This window comes from Anabrus simplex, chromosome 2 (assembly GCF_040414725.1).
Source record: "Anabrus simplex isolate iqAnaSimp1 chromosome 2, ASM4041472v1, whole genome shotgun sequence".
Lineage (NCBI taxonomy): Eukaryota > Metazoa > Arthropoda > Insecta > Orthoptera > Tettigoniidae > Anabrus > Anabrus simplex.
The window spans coordinates 1,145,459,752-1,145,473,017 of NC_090266.1; the positions used below are offsets into that span (position 1 = coordinate 1,145,459,752).

Sequence of the window (13,266 nt, forward strand, 5' to 3'; positions counted from 1 at the left end):
CTCTCTGTTTTTGTTTTTAAAGTTGTACAAAACATAAAGCCCAGTCTTTTTATGTTTCATGCAGTTCTACCGTATGAGATGTACTTGATTATTGCAATTTTCCCAAACTTCCAAATATCTCCAGAAATATTAGTTCTATCTAAAACATGTAAATAACAAAAATGATTTCAAAGATACCATTTCTTATCTTTTAAATCTGATGTGTATATATTTAGTGTTGAACTGTTATTTACGTATTTTATCCACATTCGAACACTTATTAGAGCTATAATAATGAAGATTATAACAAATTTAAGTTTTTATTACAGAGTCAGTCAGCTGCAAACATCACTGTCAGGGAAATACAAACTAATTGGCAATGGTGGTAGTTGTGATTGCTTTTTTAAGTTACAAAACTATGTACTTTATTAACCCTAATGATCTGAAAGATGATGATGATGATGATGATGATGCTTGTTGTTTATGGGGCCTAACATCAAAGGTCATCGGCCCAATGATCTGAAAGATAAAGATGACTATCTAAATAGAAGAGAAACATGAAGGAGTGCTCACTCAAAGAGTGAGGAGGGGGAGGGGGGAAGGACTTAATTGGTGGGATTGAAATTCTAGGCCTCAAATGGCCTAATATGCTGAGCTGGAAGAAAACTAAATATTATGACCTATGATAATATCCCAAGCTCCTTATCACTGAGTTCATTAAGATGCACTCTGTCTCTGCCACTCATCTCCGCTTGATAACATTACTGCTGCAGTTTAGACAGTTAACTCGTCAATTCTGCATACAGAAAAGCTAGTACTACTACTTTGTGTACTGCTGACTGTATTATCTTTCTATGCCATCCATTCCTTTTTGATATCCTGGACCTAATATTTATTTTTTGGAACATTTTATTTACTGGTAAGGTCCTTAGTCTGAAGATTTTCTATCCTTGAAGACAAAGACATCATTTTTTACATCTCTGGGTATGTTATCTTTACTTCAGATAATGGTCTGGGTTTTGAAAATTCGGTGAATACTAGTACAGTGGATGCCCTCTTAACTGGCCAAGCCTTGTGAATAATGTAACAGATAATAACATTATTGTTTTTATGTCCCACTGACTATTTTAATTACGTTTTTCGGATATGCCGGAATTTTGTCTCGCAGGAGTTATTTTACATGACAGCAAATCTACTGACACGAAGGTGACGTATTTGAGCATCTTCAAATACCATCGAACTGAGTCAGGATCGAACCTTCCGAGTTGGGTTCAGAAGGCCAACCCTCAACCGTCTAAGCCACTCAGCCATGCTGTGAATAATGTTGCTTCTGGTTTTCCATGGTTGTGAGCACTGTTTCCCACCCCGACCCGCTCGCATCCAAGATGCACTGCATTTCATATTGCTTATCGCTTACAATAGCGGATGCCAATTTTAGGCATTTTCTGGGCGTAATATGCTTGAAAATATTGTTTAAAACATCTTAAATTATAGTGCTATAAATTGCTGGATAGACCAGTTGTTTCAATTTTGTCAATTTAACAGTCCCTTTCCTTATCTATCAAGGGTCTGGTTCCGAGCAGACTGATCAAGAAAGCGGCTGCTGTACATTCTTTACAGTCTTCCAAATTGAAAGGCTGTTACATAATATCGTAGTACTTGTGTGTCTATCACAGCCCTTTGTGGAGGTAGAGTATTTCTGCTCTTTCTTGCTCTCTCTCTCTCTCTCTCTCTGAGAGAGAGAACAAACACCCAACCATGAACTATAGGTATTATCTGTGGTTAAAATCCCACAGCCTGCCCCAGATTAGTTTCATTGGCTCAAAGGTCAGCATGCCTCCATCGAGGTACAGAACCAACTACTACTACTTCTGTTGCTTTTCCGTGTGAGGTCATGGGTGCGAACTGTGACGGATATGTGGATTCTGCCCTGTTTTACAGCTGGAATGCCAACCCTACGAAGTAAAGCCCTACGAACGGCTTATATTTCCCTAGTGCGGCCCATACTATTATGTGGCCTTCCTTCCTGGCATCCAACGACAACGGAAAATATCAGGAAACTAGAGAGTATCCAGCGACAAGCAGAACGTTTAATTAACAAACCCATCCCCTTACACACAACCAGGTCATTGCCACCAGTGAACTCGTTACGTACACAAATAGATGTAGCCTTCCTTAGGAAATCCCTGACGGACAACACACACCTCTCCCCTTTCCACCGCCTGCAGCTCAATTACTGCTCTGTTACAAGAGGCCAAGGAGTTACTCTTGTCCCTCCCTTCGCTAGAACAACCTCATATTTAAATGGGTTTTACGCAAGGGCTGCTCGTACCTGGAACCTTATACCATCAGAGGTAAAGCTGCTTCCTCTTCCTCACTTCCTCCGCGAAGTAAAGAAAATGTATATGTAAATAGAAACCCATATGCGATGTATATTACTTGTATAAATTAGAATTGCAAGAAGGATGGGTGCAAGTACAGGTGTATGTGGGCGAATATGTGTGCGTGCGCGTGTGGGAGTGGTTGTGAATCAGTGTGTATACAGGGGTCTGAGTGAGAGTATAAATGGCTGGGTGTTCTTACTGTAATATTTTCAGGATAAATCAAGATAATTATTATTCTAAGGGCACAGTGTTTGTAGTGTAAATATGTAAATTTAAAATTGTCTACATAAGTTTATATGTAAATATTCAGTATAGTTTATGTACACATGTGGAGATGGAGGCATTTCCGTGTATGTGGGGCTTGCCCTTTCTCTTCTACCACCCCTAAATTGTACATGTACAGTTTAAGGAAAATAAATAATAATAATAATAATAATAATAATAATAATAATAATAATAATAACCCTATGGGAAGGGAAGCTACAGAACCAGACAAAGCAGTAATTATATAATTAGATCTAATACTTTTGCTGTCCCAAGGAAAGTGGTGGATAGCCTTAAGCTTGAAGATTGAATAAAGCGTCGCACAGAAGTCATGTTATAATTTGTCACTTCTGTCAATTTCTCCACATTTACCCCTTTATCCAGCCCTCAAATCTCTCCTGAGCACTAGACCCTCTTTTCTCATGATCTTTACTACAGCTCTCTATTCGTCGTAAAATTGTAAATACCGAGCGAGTAGGCTACTTTGTTTGGGTTACATAGCTGTCACCTTGCTTTCAGGAGTTGGGTGTTTGAACTCCAGTTTTGGTAGTCCTGAAGATGGTTTTGTACCGTTTCCCATTTTTACACCTGTCGGATGCTAGGGTTGTACATTAATTAAGGCCATGGTCGCTTCCTTCCCAATTCTAGCCCATTCCTATTCCATCGTTGCCTTAAGACCATTCTGTATCAGTGCAATGTAAAACAAACAAAGAAAGTAACTTAAATGTAGTTCAAGTGAGCTTTTAACTCTGAGAGTTAGGGACCATGGTGGATTGGATAGTCTGAGTTCCCTGGATACAAGGAGGCCTGCAGCTTGGTATGTTAGGTATGACCACTCCTATTCAATAGTATCTGGTTATATCGACCATCATAACTACTCTGTCATTGCCCGTGGTTCACAAGCCAGCTCAATTTCAGCATAGTTTAACAAAGAATGTGAATGAATAAATTTGGTTGAATACACTCTGAGGGAAATTGTGTACTGGAAAAACTGTAGTGATGTTGTCATTCATTGTTAACTCTTATTGCTATTGTACCAGGAAATACACATACTTCGTGCTTGAAGAGCAGGAGATGAACGCAAGGAGTGTACGGTACATTAAATTGGAGCAGGTACAGGGAGTGAGAGTCTTTTACTTTGAATGAAGTTCATGTCTATTTTAAACTGCTGTTTTATTAAACACAGTCAAGATACGAGGACGGTTTGAAAAGTTCTCGGAATCACCACTAGATGTCAGTGCTAGAGCAACGAGGTTCCCGCGCAATAATCACACATCCTTTGTGAGTGAACACGTGACGCGTCAGTGCTCTAGCTGCAGGAGTGTGGTAGTGATGACTCTTTGTTGTTGTTCCTGCGTAGTGATTTGTGACAATGGAAAAAAAACTGAGATTTGCATCCGGGAGATAGTAGGTTCGAATCCCACTATCGGCAGCCCTGAAGATGGTTTTCCGTTTTTTCCCATTTTCACACCAGGCAAATGCTGGGGCTGTACCTTAATTAAGGCCACGGCCGCTTCCTTCCAACTCCTACGCCTTTCCTATCCCATCGTCGCCATAGGACCTATCTGTGTCGGTGCGACGTAAAGCCCCTAGCAAAAAAAAAACAAACTGAGATTCGAGCAGTGATTAAATACTTTGTAAAGAAAGGTATGAAAGCAAAGGAAATTCATGCCGACTTTCAGAAGACACTGGGGGACTCTGCTCCTTCATTTTCAACTGTTGTCAAGTGGACCAGCGAGTTTAAATTTGGTTGGGAGAGCTTGGATGATCTGCGTAGTGGACGGCCAAAAAGTGTTACGAACCCAGAATTTATCACAAAAGTGCATAAAATGATCATGGAGGATCGTCGACTGAAAGTGCGGGAGATTGCTGAAGCTGTATGGATGTCTTCTGAATGGGTATATTATATTTTAATCGAAGAATTGGGTATGAAAAAATTATCTGCAAGATGGGTGCTGCGGCTCTTGACATTGGACAATAAACGCACCAGATTGGAAATGTCCGAACAAAGTCTGGCCCGTTTTCAGTGCAACCAACAAGATTTTTTGCGCCGGTTTGTGACTACAGATGAAACTTCGGTCCACTACTATACCCCAGAGACAAAACAGCAGTCAAAGCAGTGGAAACATGCTGATTCACCACCACCAAAGAAAACAAAGGCAGTGCGTTCGGCCAGAAAGGTCATGGCCTCAGTTTTCTGGGATGCAAAAGGCATTCTGCTGATAGATTATCTTCCTACTGGCCAAACAATTATGGGGCAATACTATGCAAACCTCCTAGACCAACTACAGGAAAAGATACGCGAAACAAGGCCTGGTTTGGCAAGGAAAAAAGTCATCTTTCATCAGGACAACGCTCCGCCGCACACAAGTGTTATTGCCATGGCAAAACTTCATGAACTGGGGTACGAATTGTTGCCACATCCACCTTATTCACCTGATTTGGCACCATCAGACTTTCATCTATTCTCCAAGCTGAAAATTCTCCTCGGTGGACGGAGATTTTCTGCAAGGGAAGAATTGACAGCCGAATTGGAGAGGTATTTTGCAGGCCTGGAGGAATCTCATTTTCGAGATGGGTTCAAGGCATTGGAACATCGCTGGACCAAATGCATTAGTCTACAGGGAGACTGTGTTGAAAAATAAAAGCAGTTCCACCGAGGTAAGATACTTAATTCCAGTACATTCCGAGAACTTTTCAAACCACCTACGTAACATCACCTCAGTACAGTTGGAGATCACTTGGCACAATGTGCTTCCGTCCTGCTGCTGGTGATGTCCCGCGTCGAACATCTCTCGGCACCACGGAACCACGTACCAATCCCTCGAGGGCTGCTCCGGACGGTCTTGAAGTTCTAGATGTTCTGGAATGTCTTGGGGTTCAAGTTGCAGGTTTCATTCATGTGGAATAATGGAGCAAGCATGTGTAAGTCACCTGGACTTGTAGGATGGACGAGTATGGAGGTGTAATTTATAATTCATTTTCACTGTTCCCATGAAGGGATTAAAGAAATGCTCGTATTTCATGTTGAATCTCAATGAAATCAAACGGCAAGACAGTTCTTTAAAGTGAACTGCACTAGTTTCTGACTTGAGACGAAAAACAAGATTTTTGCAGCCGATTGTTAATGAAATCAAATCTGCACACTTCCTAATATCACTTGCACTTGTGAAATTAAGTATACAAAAAACAACGGTAAATAGTGCTCTAAATGTTCGGAGAATTGAGGACTCAAACGCTCGTCGGGTCCTCCAGGATTTCAAGATCACTTTGATTCTATTTTCAGTTATTTGGAGAGTTTATTCATTGAAATGAACACTGCTAGATGCCATGGGAATATTATTCACACTGAGTTAAATGACAATCACTTCAAGTGGCTGGTAGAAGTAAAATGCCTAATGTGTGAAATTAGTCCCATTCACACGCACTTTTACATTTATATACGACACTGCTAGAATGCAAACTATTGAGCGAAAATTAGCCCTGTTCATTCACAAGATTGTGTTTAAAGAGGTGGAATAATATTGTTAACTCAATTTCTGAATAGTGAAAATCTATTTCGTTTACACAATATCATAAGTTCACCAATAATGTGGAACTATTTCCCATGAAGACTAGCACTGTCAAGAAAGTTACTAATATTTCAAAGTTTTATTCGTGAAAACTCTTAAAAATATCGATGCACAGTTTACGAACATAAGAATTCTGATACACAAGATTTTAGTCTCTTGAAAATGTTCAAATTATCACACTCGCTAACTACATGGCTAAGTACGTAGACAGAGAAATATTAAGTATGTGTTTTCACCATTATTTTTGCAGAGTATCGAAGACTCGTACTCTATAACTTCGACATATCATAGCAATGACAACCACCAGCAAGGAACCGTACAGGTTCGACTGGGGGACAAGACTGATTTGTGTCCCGTTTTATACTGGGGTCGCGGAGACTGCAGCTGTTTCGTTCCTCTATCAATAACTTTATTAATCTGTGGTGAATTTTAATGAAACTTGGTAGTATTTTCGGTATTAAAATGGGGTGTATCATAATTTGTATCATAATTAAATAAGAGTTATTAAGGGTAGAAGGTATGGAAAAATCGACCAGTGACGTATCGTAGCCTGGGTGAGTTTGAACTGGCTTCCACGTCACTCGCCACATTTTCGCTGTAGCCCACTGCTCGCTGGTGTGCGGCACGTTTTTTAACCTTTGGAATACTTCAAAACCAATGTTAGACCAGGGTTTCTGGTACACTCAGTAGTGCACGTTTACGTTGAGGCATAATTGAACTATACAATCAAGGGATGGTGGTGTAATTTAAAATCTGAAAAGTCTGACTTTGCCACTTGCCTTCTTCCTGTCTCGTGAAATAAAGTGGTTTCCTGTACATTATCACTATATCTGACCGATCATGCCTACAAGTTTGTTTCATTAAAATCTTATTTCCTAATAGTGATAAACTGTAAAGATAATTATATCTACTTGCTAATTAAATGTGTGTTTCCACCCAAACAGGCACACTATTGGGCAGTTGAATCTTTGAGAGCAATTACGACTGAACTGCCCCCATGTGTAATCATTGAGGTATTTCGCCAAGCTTCCAAAGCCTGCGTGGTGAAGAGGGAATTCAAACGAGCTGCCTTGTTGGCTCGTGAAGTATTGTGTCTAGCCAATGAGGTATTCGATGTGAACGATCCTCGGTATGCGGATGCCCTTATGGATTATGGATTTTTCCTGATAAATCACGATCGTGTTCGTCAGAGTGTGTCCATCTATGAGGTAAGTTGTGCTACTGTTGGGTGCACTTGTAATTTTATAATGCGTACAGGAGTACTTTCACCCACACATGGCATTCAGGCATCTTCAAATGAACTGAACATCTACACTAACCCTCATTTGATATGACCTCCTTTGGTTTGTACCTCTTAACTTAAAATCATTTAATGTGGAGTCTAATAAATCTTCACCTAGATCTACCTATGCCTTTTACAGTGCAGTCCACTTATTTCTAAGATAATTTCTGCTCTTGTATTTACATTTGGTTGATAAATACAGTTGCATCCAATATTTCATTCCTTATTTGACCCTTCTTTTCTTTCACACTCCTGATTTCAAACCGTTTCATATCAGCAAACATCATTGCTACTTTCAGCTCATAAAAGTGATATCCTTGACTGCTCCCAGCTTTTGCTTCTGTGTAGCCAAGTCAGCCTAAGTACAGAACAAGGCATGGGTAATTTCACTGTAGGTGTACCTTTTTTTTCTTCATAGAAAATTTTATATTACTACAGTTTGTTGTTATTTGTTGAAATTTCTGTTTCAATTCTAATTTCCTCATCTTCTACCACTGTTGTAAACTTTCTTGTTTGCTTTTTCCCATTTTTATATGCATGTTCATTAAATTCAATACAAATAATAATTTACATAAAATTCCCTGTAAATGCAGTATAAATCTGTTGGTTATGGTTGAGGAAGTAAAGGAATAGTAAAGCATTTGTAGAAATGTCAGGTTTATGCTTCAGTTTCCCCACATGTGTGCTCTGTGTATAAACCATAACAACCTGAGCAAGTATGTTTGTTTACCTAGTTGAAGGTTGAAGGCGCATTGGACATGTCTTTGTTGTTCCCCGTAGTGTTCGGAAGTCCATGATTAACTTCAGGTTTTTCTAGAATGCATTCTACTTCGTTGATTGCATTTCAGCCTCTTTAAGTGACAATTGCAGGGTGTGAATCCTTAGTATGGCTCCAAGACTGGAGATATCCACAGGAAAAACTTCTGCAATTGTATCACTCGAAGAAGCATTACCTACCATTAAATTGCAAAACAATGTGGTGTGTCTGTAGGGGAAGTACAGTACACCCTTCATTGCTAGAAGACAGCAGGACTTAACACGGCCAGGGCAACTTCTTTAAAAAACTTAAAGTAATGACAGATTCATAGGTTCAAAACTGTGCCACAACAACACGCAGAACTAGTAGAAATGAACAAGGTGAATACATCTGTTGCAACAGTAAAAAGGACGTGTGGCAGCAGGGAAACCCCTTCTGAAGCTAATCAATGAAAAGAAGAGATTTGAATGGGCTAGGAAACACCATAATTGGACACCTGATGATTGGAAGGAAGTTGTACTTACAATTGAATCGAAGTTCCAAGTCTTTGGTACCAGTAAGAGGTTATTCGTTTGCCAGCGTGAAGGAGAAAGTGTGGTCCAGCAGTGTATTCTACCTACAATTAAACATGGTGGGGGTTCTATTAAGTTTGGGGATGCTTTGAGGCGATTGAGTTTGAGACGCTGTGAAAATAGGACGTACGGATCATGTGGATTGCGTCTGATAGGGAAAGGGCTCAACTTGCAACAGGATGATGACTCAGAATATTGGTTAGCATATTGTATGAAGGACATTGCATCAAATGAAGAACAGAAGGTTCTGAAAGATGTGGGCTGGCTGCCTTAATGCCCTGATTATAATCCTATTGAAATGGTGGTGGAGTGAAGTGAACCGGCATATCCAGGAAGTTCATACGTCAGGCAAGGAACATGTCTGGAACATTATTAAGGATGCGTGGAATAATGTAGTCCCGGAATACCTACAAGAACTGATAAGCTGCATGGCTCGAGTTTGTGAGGCAATGATTAAATCATGGGGGAGGATACTTTGATGAAAGCAAAATATAATTTTTCTGTTTGTATTGTATATGTGTAATGTTGCATAAAAAACTTTCCAGTCTGTCAAACACACAAAATTTCAGTAAAAATTACAACACTGTAAACATACCTGTAAAAAGTACACATTATTACACAAAGAATGACATGTTTCGTTCTACAAGAACATCCTCAGATTCTATCAGCACTTAAATCATGCATAAATATGTACAGTATTGCTTGTGTTGTTGTTTGAGTCATCAGTCCATAGACTGGTTTGATGCAGCCCTCCATGCCACCCTATCCTATGCTAACCTTTTCATTTCTACGTAACTATTGCATCCTACGTCTGCTCTAATCTGCTTGTCATATTCATACCTTGGCCTACCCCTACCGTTCTTACCCCCTACACTTCCTTCAAAAACCAACTGAACAAGTCCTGGGTGTCTTAAGATGTGTCCTATCATTCTAACTCTTCTTCTCGTCAAATTTAGCCAAATTGATCTCCTCTCACCAATTCGATTCAGTATCTCTTCATTCGTGATTCGATCTATCCATCTCACCTTCAGCATTCTTCTGTAACACCACATTTCAAAAGCTTCTATTCTCTTTCTTTCTGAGCCAGTTATTGTCCATGTTTCACTTCCATACAATGCCACGCTCCACACGAACGTCTTCAAAAACATCTTTCTAATTCCGATATCAATGTTTGAAGTGAGCAAATTTCTTTTCTTAAGAAAGCTCTTCCTTGCTTGTGCTAGTCTGCATTTTATGTCCTCCTTACTTCTGCCATCGTTAGTTATTTTACTACCCAAGTAACAATATTCATCTACTTCCTTTAAGACTTCATTTCCTAATCTAATATTTCCCGCATCACCTGCCTTCGTTCGACTGCACTCCATTACTTTTGTTTTGGACTTATTTATTTTCATCTTGTACTCCTTACCCAAGACTTCATCCATACCATTCAGCAACTTCTCGAGATCTTCTGCAGTCTCAGATAAAATAAGAATATCATCGGCAAATCTCAAGGTTTTGATTTCTTCTCCTTGGACTGTGATTCCCTTTCCAAATTTCTCTTTGATTTCCCTTACTGCCTGTTCTATGTAAACATTGAAAAGGAGAGGGGACAAACTGCAGCCTTGCCTCACTCCTTTCTGGATTGCTGCTTCTTTTTCAAAGCCCTCGATTCTTATCACTGCAGACTGATTTTTATACAGATTGTAGATAATTCTTCGTTCTCGGTATCTGATCCCCATCATCTTCAGAATCATAAATAGCTTGGTCCAATCAACATTATCGAATACCTTTTCTAGATCTACGACGTACCATATTATCACCTAACTCTCTATCATTGACAAGTTTATGCAACGTAAACAATACTGTACACATTTACGCATGATTTAAGTGATTTGATAGAATCTGAGGATGTTCTTGTAGAACGAAACATGTCATTTTTTGTGTAATAATGTGTATTTTTTTACAGGTATGTTTATAGTGTTATAATTTTTATTGAATAATTGTGTGTTTGACAGACTGGAAAGTTTTTTTGTCCTATTTGAATAAGTCGACACTGGAAAGTTTGGCTTCCTACTTAACAAATTGTATGTGTTTAACACATTGGAGACTCTGCTCGTAGAAACTGCGGGCGTGCTATTTCATTGCTGCTGACGGAGCTTGGAGAATCTACGGGCACGTTTCACTGTACCTATAAAATAGTAGCTGCCATTTCAGCGAGCTGTGACTTCGCTAAGATACTGTTGAATGCTTCTATAAGCATAAAATGTACTAGTTAGGAGCATAAGTCGGGAGCTCTACTTTTAAGACATTTATAACACAGCTACGTTCCTTCATAACCTGGGGCTGTGTCATCATTGACTCTCAGCTGTGAAATGGGCAGGAAAGTACGTACAGTACATGCTGACAGGAAGAATGTGTGTTCGAGACGCAGGCTTCTTTATGTAATTCTTGTGAATATTTGGCATGTCTAATTCATGTGTACGAAATTTCTACAATGTTCCTATGGAAGACACGAGTTCTGGAAATGGGGATGAGGATAACAATTGCACACCAAGTAAACATAATGATTCTGGCCCTTCAGACAAGTAAATGTAGATAATGAGCTAATATCAAATTCGTGTGAAGTGTAAGGTACCGAACTGGTATCCACAGCTGCGTCAGATTTTTTTTTTTTTTTTTGGTAAAACTTATTATCTTCATAAATTTATATTTAAAAATTGCTGTGCTAAAATGTTAATAAAAACTCATTTTTATGTAGAAGAAAGTGTGATCTTTCTAAATATTCTGAGAGTTGTTATAATCATGGCTTACCCTAGCATTGAAAAAATTTCAAAAAATCCTGCAATTTCTGGAGGGTAGCACATTCAAATATGGCCATCTCCAATGTGTTAAGCTTAAATGATGATATTTTTTGGATAAATTAAATTCTTTTTATGTTCGTATTTAAAATACCAGCTAACAGTTATGATTAGGGTCAGGATTTATAGGCACAAAAACTGGATAAAATAGGCAGGCATATAAGCATTAACAATAGCCGAAATAGGTTCATGAATAGGCACCATTGTGTAAAATAGGCAACAAAATAGTCAACGAAAAATTAATGTGGTCCAAACAAATGTACTCACTGTTAGATAGTCTGAATCTTCTGACAAATTTGACTTGCAGGTACAATTTTTGGCACTGAGAGAGAGCAATGTTATATGTTTGAAACGACCACCAGCAGCTTCTGAACTGAAGACCATGTTACAGCTGTCCGTGTATCTGGCGTAATGGCAGCACGTGATGCGAAGATTTTTTCACATGAACGTAATGATTTACAGGAGACCAGTAGACACCGTTCTGGCGGACAGTACCATTAAGTTTGAATTGAGCCTTCTCAGACCACACAAATTTCCCTTCCAATTCCTCATCCTCGCGAACCATGTGCTCAAACCATTCACATCGTTGTGCCATATGCTGCCATTACGTCAGATACACGGACAGCTGTAATTCAGTCTGCAGTTTGGTGCCATCGGCGTTGTTTAGAAGCTGCTGGTGGTTGTTTCAAACATATAACATTACAGTGGAACCTCGAATCTCCGTTTTTGGAGGGACCACGGAAAAAAAACGTACAACACGGGAAAACGGAAAATCCGGGAACGAATGAACCATCAACAATTTGGCTAAACATCACAAAAATGAAATATGTACTGTATACTTATAATTCTACAAACGCCCCTAAACCAAACCAAACTACAGCCCCAATGAGCCTTCCGCCTACCAAGCGACTACCCTCGGTCCGAAGGCCTGCAGATTACGAGGTGATGCACGGTCAGTGTGATGAATCCTCTCGGCCGTTATTCCTGGTTCTCTAGACCGGGGTCGCCATATCACCATCATATAGCTCCTCAATTAAAGGTACCGTAATCGTACAAAGGCTGAACCTGGAACCAGCCCTCATATCCAGGTAAAATGCCTGACCTGGCCAGTAATCGAACCCGGGCCCTCCGGGTAAGAGGCAGGCGAGTTAGACCGCATTTATTACGTTTATTCCGTTTATTACTGGTACACGATTTAAAAATCTTGAAACTTCAGTTTTACCGGGGAAACTTTGTCAGTTTCCTCTGAAAACTTCGTCATATTCCTTTGAAAACTTTCAGTTCAGCAACTTTGATCAGCCAAACTCTTCGAAAAATCTAATACCCGTAACGCCAAGCCAAACAACAATCGACCACAAGCAGTTTTCATTCTCTAATCTAATAAAATAAAGCACATTAGATACAAAAGCGTCCAACATGATAACAAAATCCTTTCCTTTTTTTAAATCTTCCATTATAATTTTGTCACCGGTATACTGTTCCTAGTCAGTTTATGGAAATCTTATACCGCGTAAAATAGGCCTACATCGACTTTTAAAGGTTATCTTGAAGTTGAGAATATGGTTTCAAAAGTATAAATCCTCAAGTTCTCGAATGCATTATATTTAGTTCTGCCC

General features: G+C 39.4%; 1 protein-coding gene across 3 annotated transcripts in view; it reads left to right on the forward strand.

Moving 5' to 3' along the window:
- Nucleotides 1-13,266, forward strand: part of Pat1 (Protein interacting with APP tail-1) — a 249,915-nt gene that overhangs the window by 137,230 nt on the left and 99,419 nt on the right. For all 3 annotated transcript variants that reach the window (XM_067139744.2, XM_067139745.2, XM_067139746.2), the window contains one exon: nt 7,144-7,407. In XM_067139744.2, coding sequence (XP_066995845.1) covers nt 7,144-7,407 — 264 coding nt within the window. The remainder of the gene's footprint in view (nt 1-7,143; nt 7,408-13,266) is intronic.